Source organism: Podarcis cretensis, assembly GCF_951804945.1.
Source record: "Podarcis cretensis genome assembly, chromosome: 2".
In the NCBI taxonomy this organism is placed as follows: domain Eukaryota; kingdom Metazoa; phylum Chordata; class Lepidosauria; order Squamata; family Lacertidae; genus Podarcis; species Podarcis cretensis.
In genome coordinates, this window is record NC_137171.1 from 4,372,024 (window position 1) to 4,398,864 (window position 26,841).

The 26,841-nt window shown below is 44.6% G+C and overlaps 2 protein-coding genes across 5 annotated transcripts in view; one reads left to right on the forward strand and one right to left on the reverse strand.

The window, feature by feature from the left end:
• NXPH4 (neurexophilin 4) overlaps positions 1-26,841 on the forward strand; it is a 456,035-nt gene that overhangs the window by 381,798 nt on the left and 47,396 nt on the right. The gene's annotated exons all lie outside the window — the stretch shown is intronic.
• Positions 20,519-26,841, reverse strand: part of STAC3 (SH3 and cysteine rich domain 3) — a 31,507-nt gene continuing 25,184 nt past the window's right edge. For all 4 annotated transcript variants that reach the window (XM_079967107.1, XM_079967105.1, XM_079967108.1 and 1 more), the window contains exons 10-12: positions 26,236-26,287; positions 25,072-25,221; positions 20,519-23,112 (exon numbers count right to left, since the gene is read on the reverse strand). In XM_079967107.1, coding sequence (XP_079823233.1) covers positions 23,014-23,112; positions 25,072-25,221; positions 26,236-26,287 — 301 coding nt within the window. In that variant the 3' untranslated portion in view covers positions 20,519-23,013. The remainder of the gene's footprint in view (positions 23,113-25,071; positions 25,222-26,235; positions 26,288-26,841) is intronic.

Consider the following 26,841-nt stretch of genomic DNA (forward strand, 5'->3'; position numbering starts at 1 on the left):
TTCTTGCAGTCCATGGGACTCTCAAGAGTCTCCTCCAGCACCATAACTCAAAAGCATCAATTCTTCAGTGATCAGCCTTCTTTTTGGTCCAGCTCTCACTTCCATACATCACTACTGAGAAAACCATAGCTTTAACTATACGGACCTTTGTTGGCAAGGTGATGTCTCTGCTTTCTAAGATGCTGTCTAGGTTTGTCATTGCTTTTCTCCCAAGAAGCAGGATAGATTAGCCATCTTCAAATATATCATGGATTGTCACATGGAAGAGGGAACAAGCTTGTTTTCTCCCGCTCCAGAGGGTAGGACCCAAAACAATGGCTTCAAGTTACAAGAAAGGAGATTCTGACTAAACATACGGAAGAACTTACTGGCAGTAAGAGGGGTTCGACAATGGAACGGTCTCCCTTAGGAGGTTGTGGACTGTCCTTCCTTGGAGGTTTTTAAGCAAAATTTAAAGGACCATCAGTCATGGACTCTTTAGCTGTGATTCCTGCATTTCAGGGGTTGGACTCGATGACCCATGAGATCCCTTCCAGCTCTACAATTCTATGATTTTGTTTCAGCCTCACGGGAAAAAGCATTCTGTGTTTGCACAATCCCCATCATCTCTGACTGTTGTGCTGTTTGAAACTGATGGGAGGTGAATTTCAGCGGTATCTGGAGAACCACTAGTTAGCAGTCCCTGTCCTCTAATCTTGCTAAAACCCATTGTATCATTTCAAATAATGGTCTCATAAATGTATGTTATCTGATTTTATGTTCTTGTCACAACACTGCACAGTCACATTTTCATGGAAAAAACAAGCAGCAAAGCAGGCAGCCACGTCAATGATGGAACTGTTTGTGCAGTTTTAAAGCTATGAACTCCATTACACAGTGTAAGCTTGGGTGGAACATCTGTGAGAGAGATCGTTTTTGTGAAGTCCCAGGTCTGCAGGACTCCCAAGGCAATGTGACTGAGCGCTGAACCATCCAAAGCCTTCACTGGAGGCAAGTCAGAGCAGCAAAGGAACCAGACTGCAAATCAAGCCAGACAGGACAGAAACATTCAAGACTTTGGCAACCTGTTGTCCTAAACCAGGAAATATACCAGATGGCAAAATTCTTCTGGACATTTTACAACATCTCTGCATATTCCAGTCATTTGCCTTATCAGCAATATAGCTCCAGGTTTGCTTGCTGGTGTCATATAGCCTTTCCATATTGCACTTATTCTATGGGAAAGAACAACTGTCATGACAGTTCCTAACTGCCAACATCCCGTCACACTCCAGGGTGACCAAGGAACCAAACACAGAATAGGACCTATACCAACTAAGGAGTGGGGCTATGAAGTGATGTAGAAAAATTGGTGCTTGGTTCTTGCTGCCCAGTTCCCCAAGGGACTGGGCCCATGATCAGTCAGAGATGGAAGGATGGAAGCAGGATCCAGAGAAAGCAAGACAAATCTTTATTTTTCTGTTGCAACAGAGTTCCCTTCTCTCCTTGCAAGGAGGGAGAGACCCCAAACAAAAGTGTCAAGGAACCTTTAAAGCCTTTTGAAATTGTCCAACCCCTTAGCCAGAGACCATCCAAAAAACATCAAACATACATCACAGAAGGAGGTAGTCTCCCACAGAAATTTGAAAGTGTTGCTTCTCTTCTGTCTGCCAGGATACTCAGATCTCAGATACTGGTCACTGATTGTGTTACCTGGACAGGTTTGACGTTCTTTTTGATGGTAAATACTTAAGTTCCTGAATCTCTTATTTACAAACTTACACCTATTGTCAGTTTGCTCAGTTTAACAGAAACTTTCCAGACTGGATTTACAGTGTGTGTGTGGGGGGGGGGATAAGCCCCCTACACTCAAGACGGTTTTATCAACTGGATTTGCAAGTGAAAAGACAATTGGAAAACCTTCCCCATTTCCTTCTGCCTACTGCAGAAGAATATCTGTGCTCATTTTGGGAGAGTCAAAATAACTTTTTGAGATTGTTCTGTTTGTGTGTCTGTTGTGTGAGGGCACCCTAAGTTTTTACAAGTGTCATTCTTATTTGCTCATGGAGTTCTGTTGGTGGTAATCAGGGGCCTTTTATTTTTTTGTGGTTCAGGGGACCTGCCCCAGTCAGCAGGGGCAAAAAGCAGGTTGACCAAAACCAATCCAGCTGTTGTCTACAGCTGAAGCTCTTTCCTTACTTCCCATACATCCAAACGGCTATCCTTCTCTGTTGGGGACTGGAGAGTTCAAGCCTGTCCTTGAGGGCAAACCCCACCCAACATTGCTGCCATGAACAGGCAGTGGAGATTCAAAACATCTCCTGTGTGGAACTCTGCAGACATTGGCTGCACACAAGCCATGCATTTAAAGCACATCACTTTCCTCAAAGAATCCTGGGAACTGTAGTTTACCCTCCAAAGAGCTAGAATGCCCAGCTCCCTTAACAAACTATCGTTCCCAGGATTCTTTGCATGAAGCTATGTGCTTTAAAGGCAAAGGACCTTCTCGGTAGTGGGACCCTCCCTGTGGAACACCCTTCAGATGTCAAGGAAATAAACAACTGACTTTTAGAAGACATCTGATGGCAGCCCTGTTTAGGGAAGTTTTTAATGTTTGATGTTTTATCATGTATTTACTATTCTGCTCCGAAAATTTTTACACATCACTTGGGAAGATAGGCGAACTACCGTAATATCAGTGTATTGGAAAAAGCAAAGATCACCAGTGTTGAAGCAAAGCAAATGATTCTTCAACATCAACTTCGTTGGACTGGTCATGCGGTGCGGATGCCTGATGATTGTCTTCCAAAGCAACTACTCTATTCCAAACTTAAAAATGGAAAGCGTAATGCTGGTGGTCAACAAAAGAGGTTTAAAGACTGTCTCAAGGCAAATCTAAAAAAATGTAGTATAAACACTGACAACTGGGAAACACTGGCCTGCGAGCGCTCCAGTTGGAGAACAACCTTTACCAAAGGTGTCATGGGCTTTGAAGACACTCAAACTCAGGACGCAAGGGAGAAACATGCTAAGAGGAAGGCACGCTTGGCAAATCCACACCGTGATCAACTCCCACCCAGAAACCAATGTCCCCACTGTGGAAGGACGTGTGGGTCCAGAATTGGCCTCCACAGTCACTTACAGACTCATTGTTAAAACCGTGTTTATGGAAGACAATATTAACAATTTTACTCGGCTACGAGCGATCACCAAAGAAGGAGAAGAGGAGTGACTGAGGAAACCTAACACATGGGCAGGGTATAAATTACACTGGTCAACAACAAATTTGTTGTCTGCATTTTTTCAGATGACTTAGGACGAATCTGGTGTGCTGAATCCAAAAATCACATTGGTTTTGCTCAATCAGGTCAAGTTTTTGAGCTATGGCCACATGTCGGTTTTTTACGTTTTTGTTCACATGCACGCTTGTGTGGAGCATTTTAGAAGAAGTTGGTGGGGGTAAAATGCCATGTCGAATAATTGTTTTGATTGGAAATGATTATTTTAATGACAAGAAGTATGCAGGTCCGATAGTTCTGGGTGATTATGTCGAAAAGGGATCAGTTTGAAGTCATAAAACCTCGAAATCTTCCATAAATTGGTGCGGCAAAGCATAAAGTTATTTGGGTATTAAACTTGGTGACCAGGATAAAGCTTGGGCACCACACATGGTGTGCAAGGCATGCACCGAGACTCCACCTGGGTGGACCAATGGCAAGAGGAGTCTAAACTTTGGAATTCCCATGGTTTGGAGGGAGCCGACAAACCATGTCACTGACTGTTACTTCTGCACTGTTGATGTGACTGAGATCAACAGAAAGAACCAGAGCAGCCTCAAGTATCCTGATCTTCAATCAGCACGTCGTCCTGTAGCTCATTGTGATGAAATTCCAGTGCCTATCTTCAGAGAACTTCCTGACATTAGTGACGAAGATGCCTCCAGTGTTGAAGGACATGAAGAAGAAGAAGTGGTTCTTGAAGATGATGCTCCACATTCATTTTCCCAAAAGGAGTTGAATGATCTAGTTCACGACCTCAGCTTGTCAAAGGACTCTGCCGAACTGTTGGCATCCAGATTGAAGGAAAAAACCCTCCTCTCTGACAGTGCTCGCATCAGCTTCTTCTACAACAGGCATCAGGAGTACCTCCGTTTTTTCTTGGAAGAGAAGGACTTGGTGTACTGTGCAGATATTGTGCAGCTTCTGCTCAAGCTTGTGGACTGCCACAGTACGAACCCAAAGATTGGAGACTGTTCATTGACAGCAGCAAGCGATCACTGAAATGTGTTCTGCTACACAACAGCAACCAGTTTGCCTCTATACCCCTGGCTCACTCGAGTACACTGAAGGAGAACTATGAAGCGGTGAAGTATGTGCTGGAGAAAATTGGTTACGATCAGCAGACGTGGTTTATTTGTGTTGACCTGAAGATGGTTGTCAGGGGCTCAGGAGCAGAGGCACAGGGGAGAGAGGAAATGGAGAGCGAAGGGGAAGAATCTGAGGGCAGCGTAGGGGAGTATGAGAGTGGCCCGAGAGATTCCATAAGCTTCTCCAGCGAATCAGAAGATTCCCAGAGGGGGGCGCTGACGGCCAGGGCAAGGGGGGTCCCAGGGGGGACACACCAGAAGCAAGGGGCCAGCGGGGACTCCCAAAGCAGCAGCGAGAGATCAGGACCGGCTCCTCCACCAGAGCGTAGTGGGGGAGAAGAATCTCATGTATCAGGACCAGCTTCTCCTCCAGCAGGGAGAGAAGATGAATCAGGGCTGGCCACGCCTTCATCGCAGAGTGAGGGAATGGAGGGGAAGTCAGGTCCAGCTAGCCTCTCTGAAGGGGGAAGCAGTGACAGGAGCAGTGTAACGGTTAGGAGGAAGGTTGCCGGCTGGGCGCGCGAGCCAAGTTCAAATGTACAGGCGCGGGGCACAGCAGGTAACCCGGATTGGGAACCAGGTCCTAAAGCCCGCCGGAGGGAAGGGGAAGACTCAGGGGACTCAGCGTCAGAAGAGTCTAGAAAGGGCAAGACCCCAGCGGACAGGCGGACCCTGAGGAGGAAAGAGCAAAGGAAGAGGTGGAGCAAGGCTAGAGTCTTAAACTGGTGTCTGGGGGGTGGAGATTCAGACGGAGCTTCAGCGGTCTAGGGTTTAAGACGTAGGGCTGCACGCCGCGGCTTTGAAATCGAAACTGCGTTTCAATAAAGACTCTTGTATATAACAACGGACTGGCGTTGGTCCTTTGTGAGCTGGGACCTCGGGCAGCCCTGACAATGGTGAACTTTTTGTTGGGACAACAGTCTGGCTTCACCAAGTACCCATGTTTTCTGTGCATGTGGGATAGTAGGGACCGTGCTCAGCATTACACGAAGAAGGACTGGCCTGTGCGGGAGGAATTGGTGCCTTGCAAAGAAAGGAACGCCATCAACGACCCTCTGGTGGACAGAGACAGAATACTTTTCCCACGGCTGCACATCAAGCTCGGCTTAATCAAGCAGTTCACCAAGGCTCTGGACAAGGATGGTGACTGCTTCACTTACTTGTGCCAGGCTTTTCCAGGATTGACCATGGAGAAGTTGAAAGCTGGCATCTTTGACGGTCCTCAGATCCGTCAGCTCATCAGAGATGCAGAATTCGGAAACTCAATGAACGAAGTGGAACTGGATGCGTGGAAGGCATTTGTTCTGGTAGTGAAGAACTTTCTTGGCAACAATAAGGCCAGAAACTATGCAGAACTTGTCAACAACATGCTGACTGCTTTCAGAAACCTGGGCTGCAACATGAGCGTCAAGATGCACTACCTATTTTCACATATGGACCGGTTTCCTGAGAACCTGGGTTCAATGAGTGACGAGCAGGGGGAGAGATTCCATCAGGACATGAAAGAGATGGAGACCAGGTATCAGGGTCGCTGGGATGCAGTCATGATGGCTGACTACTGTTGGACTCTGAAGAGAGACCTCCGTGCTGCTGAGCATTCCAGGAGTTCCAAGAAACAGAAGTTCAAGCCCTGAAGTTTGAAAAATGGTGAAGCAACATGCAATCTACATGTACTTACCTTTATCAATGCCCACCATTCAGTTTACAGTAATCAATGTTTCTATCAGGTAATCAATATATGTTGTTGGAAAAACTTTTTTCTCTCTTAAAAACATATTTAGGATGATATGTGTTGACAAAAATCAGCTGATAATGCCACAAAAATGTAATCAATTTTGTTTTTGTTTTTTTTTAATGATATTTATTAGAAGTTTCAAAAATTACAAAAAAGGCAAAAGAGAGAACAACAAAAAATTAACAAAACATACATAACAGTACATCAAAAAAGAAAAAAAAAACCCAAAAACACATAAAAACCAATACACCAATAACAATAAAAAAACCACACATCCAATATTCCATATCTCCATCCTTCATTTACTTGTTTCATCGACCTCCTCACACCTCCCTTTTTGTATTCTAGTTTAGTTATTTGTTTCAGCAAATTCTTTCCATCTTTCTCAATTTTTATTGAATAATTTGTCTTAACATTCTAACCTATTAGTTAACTCAGCAAATCCTTTCCATCTTTCACTATATTCTGTCATTCAATTTACCTTAATTTATTTTAACCTTATCTTTCTATAAAATACCTTAAAGCTTAAAACTTAATATTTATTTGTACATAATTCCTTATATCATTTTTTTTTTTATAATAATTTTTATTAATTTTCCACACAAATAATTAAGAACAATATAAAACAGTATAACTTCAAGCTCATCGGTTCATGCCCTTTTTTCTTTGACTTCCCCATACCTCCCCAACCCTGCATCCTTATTTAATAATTCTTTAGCAACCCTTAGGTCCATTGTCTTAATTCCCTTTCATCAAAAATTTCTTAAGTTTTTTATTTACTGCTGCAATTCTTTACTTCTTACCCCCTGACATCTTAACATTCCTCAATTTTACAATTATTTTTAAGATATATTTTAAATTTCTTCCAGTCCTCTTCCATTGTCTCTTTCCCCTGGTCCCGGATTCTGCCCGTCATCTCGGCCAGTCCCATAAAGTCGATCACCTTTGTTTGCCATTCTTCCAGAGTAGGTAGTTCTTGCGTCTTCCAATACTTTGCCAGTAGAATTCTTGCTGCTGTAGTGGCATACATAAAGAAAATCCTATCCTTCCTTAACACCATTTGGCCCACCATGCCCAAGAGGAAAGCCTCTGGTTTCTTAGGAAAAGTCCACTTAAGGACCTTCTTAATTTCATTATAGATCATTTCCCAGAAAGCTTTAACCTTTGGGCAGGTCCACCAAAGGTGGTAGAAAGTACCTTCAGTCTCATTACATTTCCAACACTTATTATTAGGCAAATGATATATTTTTGCAAGCTTGACCGGGGTCATGTACCATCGGTAGATCATTTTCATAATATTTTCTTTTAAGGCATTACATGCAGTAAATTTAATACCGGTGGTCCATAACTGTTCCCAGTCAGCAAACATAATATCATGGCCGATATCTTGTGCCCATTTAATCATAGCTGATTTCACCATTTCATCCTGTGTATTCCATTTTAACAGCAAGTTATACATTTTTGATAAGTTCTTAGTATTGGGTTCCAACAATTCTGTTTCTAATTTTGACTTCTCTTTCTGAAATCCTATTTTCCTGTCCTGTTTAAACGTCTCATTTATCTGATAGTAATGCAACCAATCTCGAACCTTAGGTTTTAGTTTCTCATAACTCTGAAGTTTCACCCTTTTACCATCGTAATCTATGATCTCATGATATTTTGGCCATTTAGAATCCATATTAAGCTTTTTTACTTCCCTAGCTTCCATTGGTGACACCCACCTAGGGGTTTTACTTTCCAACAAGTCTTTGTATCTAATCCAAACGTTGTACAATGCTTTCCTTACAATATGGTTTTTAAAACTTTTATACACCTTTACCTTGTCATACCACAAATATGCATGCCAACCAAAACTGTTGTCATACCCTTCCAGATCCAAAATGTCAGTATTCTCAAGAAGTAGCCAGTGTTTCAACCAGCAGAAAGCTGCTGATTCATAATAAAGTCTTAAGTCCGGCAGGGCAAACCCCCCTCTATCCTTTGCATCAGTTAAAATCTTAAATTTAATTCTGGGCTTTTTGCCCTGCCAGACAAATTTTGATATGTCTTTCTGCCACTTCTTGAAACAGTCCATCTTGTCCACAATCTGCAACGTCTGGAATAAAAACAGCATTCTAGGCAATACATTCATCTTAATAGTAGCGATTCGGCCTAACAAGGAAAGTTTCAGCCTTGACCATATTTCCAAATCCTTTTTAACTTCTGACCAACATTTTTCATAATTATCCTTAAATAAGTTCACATTCTTGGATGTTAAGTTTACCCCCAGGTATTTTACCCTTTTTGTAATTTCCAAACCTGTTTCATTCTGAAAACTCTCTCTTTCTTCCATTGTTAAATTTTTTTCCAACACTTTCGTTTTTTGTCTATTCAATTTAAAACCTGCTACTCGACCAAATGTTTCAATTAGTTCTAATACTCTTTTAGTACTGGTGTCTGGCTGTTGCAAAGTCAATACTAGGTCATCTGCAAATGCTCTTAATTTATAATGTCTAACTCCGACCTGAACTCCTTTAACCAACTGGTCCTTTCTAATCATGTTTAACAAAACCTCCAGGACCGATATAAAAAGCAAAGGGGATATTGGGCAGCCCTGTCGTGTACCTTTTTCTATAGGTATTTCTTCTGTTACCACGTTATTTACAATTAATTTGGCCTTTTGTTGAGAGTATATTGCACCTATACCGTTTTCAAAACCTTGTCCTACCCCCATCCCTTGGAGATTCTTTTTCATAAAAGTCCAACAAATGTTGTCAAAGGCTTTCTCCGCGTCCACAAAAATCAAAACTGCTTTCCTATTAATGTCAACGTCCAGCAGCTCCAAAATGTCTATAATGTTCCTCACATTGTCTGACATATGTCTACCTGGGAGAAAGCCTGTTTGGTCCTTATGAATCTCATCTGCCAACACTCTTTTCAATCTTTTTGCCAAAATGTCTGCAAAAATTTTGTAATCCACATTGAGTAAAGATATAGGGCGGTAGTTTTTAACTTGGTTCTTCTCAGTCTCTGTTTTCGGTATAAGTGAGATGAAAGCCTCTTTCCACGATTCAGGTGCCTTTTTCCCCTTTAAGATTTCATTGCAAACTTCCTTCAATGGTTGTATCAGCCATTCTTTCAGCATTTTGTAGTATTTGGCCGTCAGGCCATCTGGTCCTGGTGATTTTCCCAATTTCATATTTTGAATGGCACCCTCTATTTCTTGTTCTGTTATTTCCTCGTTTAAAATCCTTTTACTTTGTTCTGAGATTTTTGGTAAACCGTATTTTCTAATGAATTCTTCTATTTCTTGCTCGTTGGTTGGCCCTTGTGCATACAATTTCTTAAAAAAGCTTTGAAAACAATTGTTGATCTCGTTGGGTTTGTGGATAATCTTTCCATCCATTTCTAAACTTGTTACCGTGTTCATTTTCTGCCTTTTTTTCAATTGCCATGACAGAAGTTTCCCACATTTATCCGCTGATTCAAAAGTTTTTTGTCTCATTTGCTTTATCTTCCATTCTATTTGTTGGTTCATGAGTTCCATGTATTGCATCTGATGAAACTTTATTTCTCTCAAAATCTCATGAGACTTTGGTTTGGACCTCAACTTCTTCTCTCCTTCTTTTATTTTTTCTAAATTTTTTTCCTTCTTTTCATTTTGTTGCTTCCTCTTAATAGAATTTTGTTGAATTAGGAAACCTCGCATCACGGCTTTGCTTGCGTCCCAAATTATTCTTTTTTCCACATCTGTTTTCCTGTTGATCTCAAAGTAATCTTTTAATGTTTTAAGGGCCTTCTTATGGATCTCTTCATCCTTGAATAGGGTGTCATTCATTCTCCATCTAAAGGAACCAGTTGTTGTTAGTTTCATCTCCATCTTGACCGCATTATGGTCGGAGCACGTTTTTGGGCAGATTTCTACTTTTTTTGTTCTTGACGCCAGACTACTAGAAATCCAAATTTGGTCTATTCTTGTCCATGTCATTTTTGCTTCTGAGAAGAAAGTTCCCTCTCTCTCTAAAGGATTCTTTGTTCTCCAAATGTCAATCAAGTCCATTGTTTCAGTCATTTCAAAAAAGATCCTTGGTAGTCTCCCTTCTTTCGAGATCACTTGTCTCTGTGCTTTGTCCATGTTTGTTGAGACAACTCCATTCATATCTCCCATCATTAGGATTTTATAATCTAAAAAGTCAACTAATGTCTCATGCAACTTCCTAAAAAATTCAGCCTTCCCTTCATTTGGGGCATAAACTCCCACAATTAATATCTTTTCTCCTTGAATTTGTATTTCAATTGCCAGGTATCTTCCTTGTTCATCTTTAAATATTAATTTTGGAGCCAACTTTTCCTTTGCATAGATCACCAAATAATTCCTTATATCATTTCTACTAAAGCCAAATATTTTCATTCCAACATTTTCCTAATGCTCATTAATTTTACACTAATTCCCAATATAAGTAAAAAAATTTGTTCCAATCTTCCTCCAGCGTCTCTTCTTCCTGGTCTCGGGTTATGTCAGTCCTTACTGTCCGTTCCATCTAGTCCATCAACCTGGTAATCTTATGTCCGAGGCTCTTAAGTCTTTTCCATGTCCCTTCTGCAGATCTTCTTCTTGTTTGTACTTGCACTTTACCTTATCTTTTGTTGATCTCTTTCTTAATTCCTTTCCTTTCTCATTGAGGAGTAGGTCTCGGGGATGTTCCAACTCAAAAATATCTCCATCTCTCCTCAGCAGATCGGCCCATTCCCCACAGTCCCATTCCCCACAATCAACAGTGTAGTCCAGAAAATATTTAAAGGCATGTTTCAAAGTCCCTCCAAACTTAAGGCCCCCACAACTCCAGACCCCCCCCCCGGCCCACTCCAAATTCAACCTTCAACAACGACGGCTTATGCTCCTGTAGGGCCTCGGGCTTCTCCAATTGTGTTACTTGGGATTCAATAGCAGCCTCCTCCATTATCTTCTGCGTTTGCACTTGCTCTGTCAAAGCAGGTTCCTGAGTTGGCTCCTGGATAATTCCTGTATAAATATTCACTGTTTGTCCAAAATTTTTGATTGCAACAGTCATCAAGTCCATCTTCTCATGCATCTGCTCCAACAAAGCGCTTGTCTTGCAAAAGGCAAGCACCAAAACTTCTTCCAAACACATTTTTGTTCAAGGTCACAGTCTGATCCCACGATCCTTATCACCGCAGCTGTAGAGTCCCCAGATCGACTCCAGCAACAATTTAACAAGCTCCCTCTAGAGGAGACAATTTCTAATTGTATCCATCTTTTGAAAGCAGATCCAACAAAAAAAGTTACTTTCATTTTTCAGATTTCTTGTTTCTTTTAAATGCAAAAGGCAACATTGTAGACAATTTGTTTCTCTTCTTTAACTATCTGTCAAAGGATGCTCCTTTCACAGTCAATGAACTTCACCAAAAATCTCTGTCTCTGACACCCCGTTCCCATGTTTGAGACGGTGGAAATTTATCTTTCTTTACTCTCTCTCCTGCAGGTTTAAACAGTCAAAATTCCCCCTCTTTACTCCTGCTTCCAAGAGGGGTTTAGATGGTTAAAACAGGAGGAATTTTAAACCTTTATGTACAACTTTCCAGACTTTAGCTTGCACAATTTTTGCTTCAGGCTATTTACAAAAGCGGAAGGCGGACTTCCTGTTTAGAACCTTCCCGCTCGAGTGCCAAATTAAAATGTTTCTTAGCCCAATTTTCCGTTCTACTCACGGGTAGTTGTTTAGAGTCCAATTGTCCACAGGAAAAAGTCAGCGCTCTCCGGCAACGGCTGTGCGGCTTCACTCCACAAAAATAGCGGTCGATTCAAAACACCGCGCCGCTCACCGCACGTCGCTTTGGATCCCTGAAAAAGGGGTTTCCTTGCGTGTAGGGGGAGCGCTCCTGGTGTCAGCCGAATCCCACGTTCCGCCTGGGATTTTTAAAGGGTCTCCGCCTTCGCCACGGCGGCAAGACCCGATTTTTGTGGAGCGGGTTCCTCTGGATCAGAGGAATTCCACCATTGCCGATGGCGCTAACCTGGAAGTCCCCAAAAATGTAATCGATTTTGTCACAAGATCTTTTTTTTCCAAATCAACATAACACAAAAACCTGCCCTGATGGAGAGAAACGGATGCCATTTCCTGATTCAGCAGTGCAAAAATACCCTAAATCAGTTGTAGAAATCTAGACAACGTTCAAAGAGTAAAAAATTGTTGCCCAGTGTTGTTGTTGTTGTTAGTCTGGTGTGTTTGCAGATTTTCTCCATACCTGCCTTTCACACACACACACACACACACACACACACACACACACACGAGAAGAATAGCATACTGTATATTGTGCTAGTCCAGAGACCATAGCAGAGTAAAGTAACAAGACTTCCAAGAAGTTGCAGGAATTGCAGTTAAAATTAGGACGTGAAAACTATATACATGTGATTGAAGTAAACACAGCTTTGCATGCACACAGTGTGTTTGTGTGTGTGTGTGTGTGTGTGTGTGAGAGAGAGAGAGAGAGAGAGAGACGTTTATTACTTTCCTTTAAACTAAGAGAGAGAGCGCGAGAGCAGCCGCCCTCCCCCTTTGCTGATTTATACAGCAGCAGCGACCAGGGGCTGGAGAAAGCGCCGCCTCCTCGCGTCCCTCCGGCCAGCCGGCCACCAGCCCCGGCAAGGCAATGCGGGGTGGGCTGCAACAAACAGGCCCCTTGGGAGCCGCTGGGGGATTGTGTGAAGGCTGCAATTTGCCGGCAATAAGATTACAAGAAGGTATAACAAAGCTGGCTAATTTAATTAGGCTCCTGATCGCAGAAAGATTAAAGATGTGACAGACTGGCTGAGCGTGGAGAGAGCCAGCGCGCTGGGATGGAGGAGGGAGAAAGAGAGAATTCTGTTCCCAGGCCGACAAGCAAGAGGCGCGTGACTCCGGGCAAGGGGGCAGGAGAAGGATCGCAGCAGCCGGGAAGGGGCTTCTCCCCCGGCCTCCCCGCATTTCTCTATCAAAACGACACACACACCCCCGCCGCCATCAAAAGGAAGTGGGAGCAGGCCTCCATTTAAGCCTCCCCACACACCTGGCAGACTTCAGTCCCAGCTCTTGCTCAGAGGAGCCTCCCTGGGGGGGGGGGACACAGGAAACCATGCACTGCGGGGGACGAGTAGGGGGGTGATTAATGCAGTGCCCACGGGCACCAGTGCACCCATCAATATTTGCTTGGGCGCCCATGCAAGGTTGCCAGGAGCCCGCCGGATTTTCCTGTTCACTTTGGATGGCAGCCTCTGCTTGCCTCCATTTTGGGCAGGAGGAGAGAAAAGGGATCCTCACAGGCTGAGGGGCAGCACTGCCAAGCACGGGGCCTATCCTTTCGCTTTATCTACAGTATAAAGTGGTGCTGAGCCTCTTGAGCTTGCTGATCAGAAGGTTGGCGGTTCAAATCCCCGCGACAGGGTGAGCTCCTGTTGCTCGGTCCCTGCTCCTGCCCATCTAGCAGTTCGAAAGCACACCAAAGTGCAAGTAGATAAATAGGTACCGCTCCGGCGGGAAGGTAAACGGCATTTCCGTGCACTACTCTGGTTCACCAGAAGCAGCTTAGTCATGCTGGCCACATGACCCAGAAAAACTGTCTGTGGACAAACGCCGGCTCCCTCGGCCAGTAAAGCGAGATGAGCGCCGCAACCCCAGAGTCCTTTGTGACTGGACTTAACTGTCAGGGGTCCTTTACCTTTTCTTTTCTTTTTCTTTTTTACAGTATTAAGCAGTCTGTAGGCACCAGTGTAAAATTTAATTTGAGAGCAACTCCTACAAATTCAAGGGGATCCATTTTAATTCTGCCATATCTGACTTTTGGTCAGACACCTGTGGAAAATCTGTGTGTGCGCGTGCACGTCATGGGCGTGCAACAGAGGAGTGGAGATTGGTTCTGATTATTATTAGTAGTAGTATTACTACTTGTAGTAGTATTGTCCATTCACCAGCAGGGCAGGATATATCAATTAAAAATTCAGTATCAAAAACTGTTGAAGGCAAATTAGTCAGGGGAAGATGGTGGCCCTTTGGTGGCCCTTCCACAGCCAGGACTGGCCCACCTATGAGACAAGGTAAAGCGACACCTCAGGCGGAAGGATTCACTGGGGCAGCAGATCCTGATGTAGATCTTTATCCCCTCGCTTGTTCCTGATGTAGGTCTTCACTCACCCCTTCTACCCTGACGGAGAGGGGGGCACCATTTTGTGGTTCACCTCAAAATGTCCTGTCTACAGCATTCCAAATGTGCCCACACGCCCCAAAAGTATTGGCAGCGCCCCCTCCTGCTACATGGAGTGTTAAAAAGCACACTGCTTTGCTAGTTGTTTATGAGGGAAGCAGGGGGAGTGACAAGCAGTGCCCACGGGGACTGGTAGGGTAGAAAGCAGGTGGTGCCCGGGCCATGGACAGGCAGAGCCAACTAGTTCACAGAGGTTGAATTATAGAATTGGAAGGGACCGCCAGGACCAGCTAGCCCAACTCCCTGCCATGCAGGAATCTTTCACCCATCCTGGGGCTCAAACCCACAACCCTGAGATTAAAAGTCTCATGCTCTACCAACTGAGTTCTAGCTTTGTCTTTATCCATCCTCAGCTGTTGAGTTGTACAATGTCAACACTGGCAGAGGCGGAGAGAGGTGGGTGTGGTCCACCCCAGGAGCTATCCCTGGGGGGGGGGGTGACATCCCACCCCCACCCCCAATGCTTGTTGTGGGCAGCAAATGCCCCTGGCATGCTCACCCCACCCCCGCGGGCAGTTTGCCCCCCCCCCCAGGTGCACACCACTCCTGGTGCCAGAGTATCTAGTTCCGCCTCTGAACACTGGGACTAAGGAAGAGGAAACTGACAGGCCGCTCCCAGGTCACTTGTAAGAAATGAGACAAGCTGGCGGGGGGGGGGGCAGTGCCCCATTTGCCCTAATAGACTAGCCTCCCCTGGCAAGGGAGAATTCCAGTTTTACCTTATAGGAGCTGCAGGAGGATGGGCAAGAAAATGGTGTGGGGGGATGTGGTTGAATTGTCTTCCACTATATGACTTTATTTATTGTGACATTGCGGCTCCAAGAGCAGCAACGCTGGCAGTTTTCAAAGGTGTATGCAGCACCTCTGGTCTCCCTTGGCCTGGGTTTAAAGAGGTCCCCTGTGCGTGGATCTCCTTCATGAACCAACCTCAGACTCACAAAGGGTGGCCTACACAGTGGTGTGTGGAGTTTGGCTCAAAAGAAATGGGTTTTTGATGCCATCTAGTGGCTGGAAGGTAGAATACCTGATATTGGTTTCAAAATAAGCTGTTCAGTACAGTTCACCTCTCTCTTCCTCTGGAGGATCCCCCCCCCCCCAGGATCCCATCTCACTTTGCACCACAGGAGGTGGCAATGAGATGCCTGGCCAGATCCAGAGGAGAGCGAGGTAGGAAAATGCTGGAAAGGGTGCCATTGGCAAGGGCTGTGGAAGCTGGACAAAACCTTCAAACATTACATGGTCTTTTCTCTCACACTTCTCTCCCCCCCCCCCCTTTACTCACACAGCATAAGTAAAGGACACCATGCTGCCTAGAGAATGATGAAGCTGCCCTTTCATTGCACCAGCAAGAGCTGAAAAGGGGATGTTCCTTTCAATGAGAATTAAGCTTGGCTTCTTGGCATTAGCCATCTGCTCTTTGCTACACTCTCAGTTTCTGTGCCTTCTGGCCCCTCATGGTCTCTTGCTGGGTCTCCCTGCCAGAACCCAGAGAAGCAAGCAACACTGCTTGAATGTCCCTTAACACTCACCCACACCCAAAAAAGACTGTTAATAGTGGCTGGGCAACTTTGCTTTTGTTAGGGAGATTGCTTGTCAGTTTCAGGTACATGTTTCTTCAAAAGGAGCTAATGACTAGGAAATAATTGGGACATTCTTAAGTGTTCTGACGGGGACATGGGTGGTGCTGTGGGTTAAACCATAGAGCCTAGGACTTGCCAATCAGACGGTCAGTGGTTTGAATCCCCACGATGGGGTGAGCTCTCGTTGCTTGGTCCCAGCTCCTGCCAACCTAGCAGTTCAAAAACACATCAAAGTGCAAGTAGATAGTGCTCTGGCAGGAAGGTAAACAGTGTTTCCATGTGCTGCTCTGGTTTGCCAGAAGCGGCTTAGTCATGCTGGCCACATGACCCGGAAGCTGTACGCCGGCTCCCTCGGCCAATAAAGCGAGATGAGCGCCGCAACCCCAGAGTTGACCACGACTGGACCTAGTGGCCAGGGGTCCCTTTACCTTTACCTTAAGTGTTCTGAATGGGAGAGGTGGTGACACACCCCTTCTCCAGCCAAGGGGAGGGGGCTGATGTGGAGAGGCTGGAAACAGCTGTTCTGGAAGAGAGTGAGATTTAGGTGAAGGTTGAATGCATCTTAGAGTACAAGATGCCACTTTCTGGAGGTCTGATGTGACCAGTGTCAGTCAGAGGGGCTCAGGAAGGCGCTTTGGCTTAGGCCTCAAGCTCAAGGGACAGGGGCTCAAACCTGTTACATTTTCTTTGCATTTGATAAGTTTTGCCATTTGTTTTATACATACTAAATGAAAATGTGATATACTCTCTTTGTACCTGTCAGGGAGAGCCTGGATCAGGCCTAGGCAAACTCTGCCCTCCAGATGTTTTGGGACTACAACTCCCATCATCCCTGACCACTGGTCCTGTTAGCTAGGGATGATGGGAATTGTAGTCCCAAAACATCTGGAGGGCAGAGTTTGCCTATGCCTGGCCTGGATGTTAGTGAGCTGATGTGAATCTGCTGCCTGGCAGGAGCATACATGCCACTCACCTCCACTTATGCCCTTGCTGGTTTGTTGTTGTTTTTTTAAGCCAAGTAGTGCAAGCAAACCCATCAAAGCCTCCATTGCTCCCTCCTCCAAAGAAAGCCCAACCTTGGCAGCTCTGCCCCTTGAACATCTCATCACTGCCAGGGATGTGGGAGAAATCTGGTTTGGTTCCCATTTCCTGAAACAATGAGCAAACCAAAATGCAGTTATCCACTGACATTTACAGCTCTATGAATTTTGCAATGCAGTCCCCATCCCCCCCCCCCATATACTAGGGAGAAGGTGCACACGAAAATGCACATATTAGCAAAAGTAACATGCAACAATACATTATATTAGGAAAAAGTCCCATCATTCAGCCCTGACACTGAGGTCCAGCTCTGAGGGCCTTCTCGGCAGTGGCACCCTCCTTTCAGATGTCAAGGAGACGAATAATTATATAACCTTTAGAAGACACCTAGGGGCAGCCCTGTTCAGGGAAGTTTTTAATGTTTGACGTTGTATTGTGTTTTAATTTGTTGGAAGCCACCTAGAGTGACTGGCATAACCCAATCAAATGGGCGGCATATAAATTATTAAATATATAATATAACATTACAGTAGTTATTACTAAGCAGGGCACTTGCACTCATGGGGGATTCCTGTTGAAGTTCAGTGACTGGGCTTTCCTCAGTTACCTGCTCTGTTTAACCTCCATGGACCTGCTAAAGGAGAGGCAACCTCGTCTGGAGGCTCAACATTTATTCTTGGACTGCACAGTTCAAGGAGGCTGCTGCTAACAGAAGGGGAAAGGAGTTCTAAAGAGGGTAAAGGAAGGCAATACACTGACAGCACTTAAACATTTCCCAGACGTAAAAGGAGGAAGAGAGGCAGCAATTACTTGCCACATCTAGTACTGCATAAGAGCAAAGCACAGTTTGAAGGGCAGGGCAGGGCAGGAGACTTAGGTTCAATATTTTGGGGAAATTGCTAACTATCAGCATAGCTCAGTAATGGACTCCACCTGGACTATGGAAGGAAATAATTTGTTGGGTGACAGATATCTTGCCCTAGGTGCATGGGTTGTTGGGCTGTTTGAACCACTGGTTCCCCCCTCAATATCATTCCATTAGCCTCCATCTCTCAGCAGCTCACATGTTCACCAATGTGGCCATTACTTTAGCATGTTCTGCAACAGATGTGGGCAAGCATTTGCCATGCCAAAGGTTGCACCCATCATACCTCACCATTGGCTATGCTTGTCAAGGCTGATGGGAGCTGTAGTGCAGCAACCTTTGGAGGGCCCCAAATCCTCCATCCCTGTTCTACAAGCTGGCTTTAGAAAACCATGAGGTAGGGCCACCTGGATTAGGTGGTGCAGTAAAGAATCTTTATGCCAACTGTGCCAGATGTCATTGGACTCCCGCTTCCATCAACCAAACCCATAGGGTCATGCCGACTGGGGCTGATGGGAGCTGGAGCCCCAAAACATTTGGAAGGCATTGTGCTGGCCACCCCCTAGAGCAGGCATTGTCCAGCTCCCAAGAGACTGTGATCTACTCCCAGTATAAAACAAAATGGCAGTCATTGGAGGGAGGAGGGGCGTGCATGGGTGTGTGGAAGGGAGGATTGCCCATAGTTGTTGAGCTTTTTTTTGGGGGGGGGGATACCATAAATTGCTCACAGAAAACTCTGATGCTAACAGTGCTAAAGCCAATTAACAACTCAACAATCGTCGTCAAAATAGCACACAATTGGCATGAAGGAAAGACAGAGCGAGGGGGTGGGGGCGGAAACATTATTGCAGCAGTTTTTTCAATGTGGAGATCTAAAAGCATCCCATGATCGACCGCGATCTTCAGGGGATCTACCTGTTGATCACGGTCCAGCGGTTGGACATTGCTGCCCTACAGCAGTCACAAAGACCCCATTATTTCATCCACACCCTTTCTGTTCTCTCCCAGCCTCAAAAAGCCAGCTTGTCTGTACACCAGGATGAAGTAGCTGCCCAGTGCTTAGGTTTAGTGGATGAACAGGGTTGGGACCAGGAATGAAAGGAGAGTGGGAAGTCAGAACATCCTATTAAAATTATATTTAAGATGCTTTTGCCTTAATCCTTAAGACTCTCAATGCAGAACAATGGGATACACACAAAATATTTGTGCATGCCCACCCCAGTGATCAGACACTTCACATCAGGTTGGGAGTTATCAGGCTGAAAGCAGAGTATATTTAGAAGGCAGGAGAGGGAGAGAGGATCCAAAAGGTTTGAGAAGCATCATTCTAAACTTGAGATGCCAAATCCTGAAGGGCACGAGTGCCCCCTTGAGGTATAAAAATCATATGACTTTTTGTTGCCAGACTTTTCTTCCTGACTCTCCTGTTTGACCCTAGGAGCAATTCAGACACCACAAGTGGACAGGCAGCACCTGTTCGCTTAGGATCAAGCAGCAGAAACCCCCTATTCCACCCTCCCACCTCCCCAAATGTTTGCTCCATCCATGAATTTTCCAATGACTTAACTGTGAATCAACAAATTCAGCTGCACCTGTCTCATGGCCCCATATATGGCAGCCACTAGGGCAATGCTCCAGTTCCCAGAGATGCTCTCAGGTTTCACATTCCAATCAGGGACATGGCTTCTGGCTTGACTGTTTCCACTAGGCAAGAAGAAGCATGGTACATTTTCTGCTGAAAATAGATCCAATTTAGAGAGAGGAGGAGGAGGGAGTCTAGATTTCATGCAACTCCACTCTCAACATGATAAAATGCTAGAGCTCTTTTCCAGAACTTGTCACAACTGTCTTCCCAAATAGCTTTTTGCCACATAGAACCTTATTCACTCAAAGGCTTCAGGGGGCCAACTTCATGGTGCCTGCATGTGCAGGAAGATTGCACTGTGGTGCACAAAATTCTGTGCCCAGGTGGTTCATATAATGTGCCAAAGTCAAATTCTGCAGCCCGAATCAATTATGCAAATCACTCTGTTTGTTTACACTTTTCACAGATTTTATTCTACTTCTATGAATAAAGCATACTTTGTGCCATGACAACTGGAACTCCTGTTCAGCCCCATCCCAGTTTGAGATTCCACTAGTCTTTTGACCAGCCATTTTCAATTTTGTCTCCAGTGGCTTGTGGATTAGAAAGATGCTTAAAAAACACAGAATGCTGAGATTTTCAGGATACTAAATTCCGCATCAGATACCAAATTCTCCATTTGTGCTGTGCAATGACACACAGGGAGACTTGTATGATAGCCTTGTACCGGCCACAAACAGACACAAGTCCGTGGGACGATGTTTCAAATATGTCCAAAACAATGGCTTCTCATCACCTGCCCTCATCTTATCATTTGAGATCAAATGAGACAAGAGACAGGTAAGATGGTGTAGACACTGGGTTACGCTTGTATTAGGGACCCAAAAAAATGTTTGATTTCATGTTACCTTATCTAGCCCAATTCCATCATTCCCACTTTGAATTGCTCCTCACAGATACAACCCTGAAAGGTTCTGGGACAGACAGCTGGAGGTGTATATTCAAAAGCACTTAGCACCCACAATATACATTTATGTTTCATTGCTCTAGCCATCTTGATCAGAGGACTATGCCAACACTTCCTGCACACATATCCTGACAAGTGCATATTAACCCTATTTGCTAACTCCTCTTCCTTGCCCACACAGGACTCAACTTGAGCTCTGAGTGAAGCTGAAATGTAGCTGGTAACACAAATCCTTTGCCGCAAAAATCACTTGGAGTTCATAAAGCTGTAAAGAAGGTAAAATGAACAAGAGACAAAGGCTGCTATCCTAATCCCACTTACCTGGGGGTAAACTGCATTGAAGTCAGTGGGATTTACTTCTTGGTAGACATGGTCAGGATTGTGCTGCAAGTACCTAGCCCTGCTTTGTTCTCCTTTTCACTTCCCCCACCTGACGCTTATCTGAAACTGCAAAGTGCCCATTTTGGGGACACAGGAAGTAGACAACTTTCTATGCTTTAAACGCAGTATTGGGGAACCTGTGACTCTCCTGCTGGATCAGGCCAAAGGCCCATCTGGTCCACCATTCCTGTTCTCACGGTGGCCAACCAGATGCCTAAGGAAGGGCCACAAGCAGCACATGAGCGCAACAGCCCTCCATTCCAAGAGCAGAGGCAGAACATAGCCATTATGGCTAATAGCCATTGATTGCCTTAACCTCCCTCCCTTGTCTAATCCTCTTTTAAAGCTCTCCAAGTTTGTGGCTGCCACTGCTTATTGGGGGAGCATATTCCACAGTTTGGCTATGTGAAGAAGTATTTTCTTTTGTCTGTCCTGAACCTTCCAGCATTCAGCTTCACTGGATATCCGTGAGTTCTAGAGTTAAGAGAGAGGGAGAAAAACTTCTCTCTTTCAGGCTATCAGGATAATGGACATCAACAGATGCTATGAAGGGCACCAAAATGTGTGTGTGTGTTGTATGTAAATGTGGGTGTCAGCTAAGCATGCTTTGGAGCCTGTTGATTCCTTAGCGTGCTTTGGCACATGTGATCAACTGTGAGTAAATGAGACTGAGGAAGTGGGCTATTGCAAGCTTGCATGGTCTCTCATGAAACCAAATGTTGAGTGCCTCCTCAGTGTGCAGGTGTGAAAGTAAGCCCCGTACACCATAACTGCACATGAGAATGTGTGGACAAATAAACTTTGTCTGTGTTCCATGTGAGCAGGCAATAGGCTTTCGTGAAATGAGTGCAATTGCACCAAGAGTATCAGCAGATTGCATACCACAAATGAGCTGACCCCTCATAACAAGCCTAGTCATCAAATACTATCTGTAACTTTCTCAGCAACCCTAAATCCTGGCAATATCTCAGAGCAGGACAGGCTCAATTTATGTAGTGTCAGAACAGTCTTCTCTGTCATGCAAGGAACTGGACTTTCACTAAGGCAGATTCAGATGTACAAATAAGAGCTCCCAGACCACCTTCTGTGGCCTCTCTCCCACCAAGAGATTCAGGAATTCCAGATGAGCATGTAAGTGCATACCTCTGTGGAGAAGGTGCACGTGTGGCCAGTTCAGATATTATAATGCAAGTATGGAAAAAGAAGAATGGGAGCATTACCTGTGGGCCCTTTGTTGTTTTATTCTCATAGCATCCAAAGGGATCGATTCAGCATGGACCCTTAGCCTTTCTGAGCCACCTCAAAGTGCACAAGGATCATAGAAACAGGCAATGTTCTTTTTCCATAACATGCAGCTTTCCCACTTTGCTGTGGCCAAGTTATTAGTCACCTTGCATGCCCCCTCCCCCAGAAAGAAAGTCATAGCACTGACCACCGTGTATGGAGAAATGCATGTATATTCATGTTGTAAAGAAATTCAGTTGTCTAGAACATCTAGCCTCCCTCATAAGCGAGACCAGAAGGTGCATAAAAGGGAACAATCTAAAAAGATTCAGTTTCACAACAGCAGGAAAATGGAAGAATAGGATAATGGGAGAGGTATATCATTTCAACATAACTGGAGCTGATTAGCCCAACTGAGAAAATCAGGTCACTTCATTGGACGCTGACCCCAAGTCTTGCAGCTTTATGCTAAAGTAGGTAAGCAGGCTACTGAGGGGTAGAGAGAGATAACATATATAGGCAAAACATAACAAAATCTAAGCAATCCAAATAATGGTGGGAGTTGCACTACCACCAGCAAAGGGACAGCCATTTGCCTCCAAGTAAACACACACACACAAGCTTTGTGCCACCTGCAGGAGACAGCAGCAAATGCCACTTGTCTAGTCTGGCAGTCAATATGAACAATCAGTGTCCACTTCCTTTGCAGACAGGAAGCAGAACAGCTTTGTCTGCATCCCAGCACCTCTGTGGCTTACATCATCAGTGGATTAACGGCTAAACACATTCTGGAATCTGCCACCACCACCAGAGTCCAAGAGGAGAGCCAAGGGGCCCCCTGCCCAAAGGTGACAAAATTATGTGCTCTTCGCCTTGTATCCTAGCTCAGAGATACAGGTCCTGGTGGAATATCTTCACTGGGAGCCACACAGGCACTCGCAGAACCCAGCTCCATTGCAGGGTGTCCTTGGTAGCTGGGAATCTCTTTCCAAAGAAACAACCTGGCCTTCGGCTCTGGCCATGAAACCCATAAATGCCAGGGCTAGGTCTCAGATCTCCTGTAGGAAGTCGACAGGGAAGAGCCCCACCTTGCGGCCAGTGTAGACTTTCACGTACCCATTCAGCTCCTCACCTTTCTGCACCACAATCTATTGCAGGATGAAGGAGGAAAGGGAAACAGGTAAGAATCAGAGCCAGATTGCTATGTCACATGCTATTATACCGTTGCCACCTCTCCCAGAGAGAGAGTGAAAACAGCCATTGCTCATTTTTGTAGGTCTTTAAAAGCAGCCACAGAGCAGCATGTAAGGCTTTGCTCTAAGCTAATACAATACACAAAGAAACAAACAGGTGTTGTCGTGGGGCTTAGAGCCACCCAGATAAAGGCTTAAGACCCTGGATCTGGAGCATCCAGCTGGTGTCAAATTCTGTGCCTGGACTGTTGAGGCCACATAACTCCAGTGCTGGAAATCTTGCACTGGCCGTTCATACACTACCAGACCAGGTTCAAGATTTGTGTGTTCATGTACACCTTGGGTCCAGAATACCTTAAGAAATGCCTTACTCCTTAGCTCCCTCAGATCTCCAGAAAAGTCACTGTTAGTGGTCCCCTATGGCTCGGATGCACAGCTTGTAAATACCAGGGTCCATGTGTTCAGTCTTATGGACCCCATTTTGTGGATGAGATTAAATAGGCAATAAAGCTTAACAAATAAGATACAGGTAACATGAAGTTGAAAACTACCTGTTGAACTTCCAGTGCCTCATGAGGACCTTTTGATTTCAGCAGGCATCTTAAACAACTTCTGATTGTACAGTTGGTTTTAAATTTCATGTTACCTCTACTGCATTTGTTAAGCTTTATTGTACAGTGTTTAGAGACTATTGTAATTAAGTGGTATATAAATTGACAAAACAATAAAAATCAAAGTCATGTTCCGTTTGGCCCTAGGAGACGCTTGGGCTGGATCTACATTGATCTATAAAATGTTATTAACAATAATGTTATATGACTCACAATGCAGTTTTCCATCATTGAAGGCTCGCTGCTCTACAGCGTCCTCTGGTGTCACATTTTAATAACGCATTTCTAACGTCATAACTGATTAGTGTAGTGTTAAGTGCCTATATAGTGTCTTCTTAGTGCCTAAGAAATTGGATCTCATGGAAGAGAATGTTCAACACTGGGAAAGCTGTCACAAGAGACACTTAAGGACTCATTTGAGTCTATTTGTCATGTCTGAATGATTCTAACATAGACCACGGGGGCGAGGGTGTGGAGAGACAGAAACGGGCAGAGAAGAGATTCATTTTTTTCCGTTCAGTGTACAGAGCTGGAAAATGCAAAACTGTTTTGAGCATCTGGTGTGAAATGGCCTAGGAATTCTGGAAACAAAAGTGTGTAAGGGCTGGTAGGGTTACTTCCTGTTTCTGGATCTGGTTTATGGGGCTAATAATGAGAAAGAGAAACAAGGATGGATGAGCCTCTTTCAGATGGAGAGCATGGAGATAAGGGTAAGTGGCTGCCAGGGTGAAGGTTCTGATACCAGTGATCAAAAGACCCCAAAAACACTATTCTGTAGCCATGCATGGGTTTTAAGACAGCATGGGAAATATTTGTTTTTGGGTGGATGGGTCATGAAACTTCAGAATGGCCTGTACAGGTCAGATGATTGAGCCACTATTTTCCTGCCTGCTCCACAACATTTTATCCAAAATTATGCCACAGTCAGTTAGGAACACTCAAGAATTTCATTTGGTCTGCATTTTTTAAAGGTAACCATCCATGATTTGCAATTCCTAGATGGATATGCAGATTGGAGCCCAATTATCCTTTGGTTTTCAGCACTTCTCTGAATTTTGCAGTAAGGTTCTTGACTCAGGAAATGTACAAAATGAATATAAAAATGCATATTTGACATTAAATAATGTAAATTCCCATGTATGTGTTGTTGTTTTTAATGTAGAAATGCATAGAATGAACTTATGAATGACCATATGTGAAACTGACTCAGATTGAGTCATCCATCCCTACTGTAAGAGTGGCAGGCAGCGGGGAGATAGGGTGTTCATTGTGAAAGGATAAGAGTTGCCTCCAAGTTACTTACCTGATCCTTTTTTAGTGTGATCTGCCCAATCTCTTTGTTGCCCACAAAGGACCGCATCACTTTGTGTACCCGTTCTCCTGCACGTACCCGGATAATAAAGTTTGGTGGGAAGTATCCAATTTTATCACCAATCTCTCCAATCTTCTTGCCCTAGAAGAGTGCCGCACATGGGGTTAAGGTGTAAAGAAGTCAAACCACCAGAAAGCCACATTCTCCTGCTTGCCACTAATTAGGACAGTTCAAATGCGTTTAAACATTTAAAGCAGCAGTGGTGAAAGGGGCAGGAGGTACAGGGCCCTGCACAAAAGTTCCAGGGTTTGGGAGCCCCTGGCAACATCCATAGTTAAACCAGTTTACATTTCCATGTGAACATGCCCTGACTAGCACTGAAGCGGTAGGAGGAGGAGGAGGAGGAGGAGGAGGAGGAGGAGGAGGAAGAAGAAGAAGAAGAAGAAGAAGAAGAAGAAGAAGAAGAAGAAGAAGAAGGAGGAGGAGGAGGAGGAGGAGGAGGAGGGTAGTAGTAGTAGTAGTAGTAGTTTGGATTTGATATCCCTCCTTTTCACTCCCTTTAAGGAGTCTCAAAGCAGCTAACATTCTCCTTTTCCTTCTTCCCCACAACAAACACTCTGTGAGGTGAGTGGGACTGAGAGACTTCAGAGAAGTGTGACTGGCCCAAGGTCACCCAGCAGCTGCAGGTGGAGGAGCGGAGACGCGAACTCGGTTCCCCAGATTAGGAGTCTACTGCTCTTAACCACTACACCACACTGGCTCTCACAGTTAGAAGATAGAAGTATAGATAGTATAGATAGTATAGAAGTATAGATAGTATAGATAGTATAATATAGAAGTATAGATAGAAGATAGATAGTAGTTCTCACAGATAGAAGCCCATAACTCAGATATCAAGGGAGCTTGCAAGTCAACATCAAGGGGGATACTTCTGAAACCACAACTGAGACAAGCCCCAAATAATGTTTGTGGCCCCACCACTTATTAAAGTTCTTTTAATTTTTTTACATCGGTTCTAAGAGATCAAATACTTTCCCCTCAAATGACCAGATTTGAGCCTGAAGCAGAAACACAAGTTATCTTCTGCTTGTTATGTATCTTCCCCGCCCCCCCCCAAGGCACATTGCCTCAAGGCAGTGAGCTCCCTATTCTTACCCGCCACCATTCTTCATTGGAGTCGTCAACAATGGCAATTTTGTCCCCTGGGCTGAAAGAGAATGAGTCTGAAATTAAAATATCACCACAAATGATGGTAAATCATAGGTTCCAATTTGCTGGAGAAATTCTGGAGTCTTGGACAGGTTTATCTGTCCCCCAACCTAGGTACTTGACTAAGACCGGCCCAAACAAACCTCCCCTTTTATTGCTACCACCACTCAGCAAAGCAAGGAAGTCATCAGTGAGCATTGGTAGTTGCCTAGCAACTGCCATATTTATTCTTCTTCACCACACATCACAACAAGACCCAATAGGTGGCCTTAGTGTGAAGGCATCAGCTGGGATATGTTTTGGGTGGGGCTCTACTCTCCTCCCTATTTTTGCCCAAATCTGCACATGCGATGCCGTATTTTCATAGCACCCTGTTATGTACTGAGTTGAATACGATCCAAAATGCAGCAGTCTGATTGGTCCTAAAACAATAGGATTCAGAATGCAGCAGTCTGATTGGCCCTAGAACAATGCAGTGGTATGATTGGTCCGCAGGAGCCACCCAATCCAGCTCCAGGTGGAAGTGAATCCACAACCTGATTGGCCTACAGG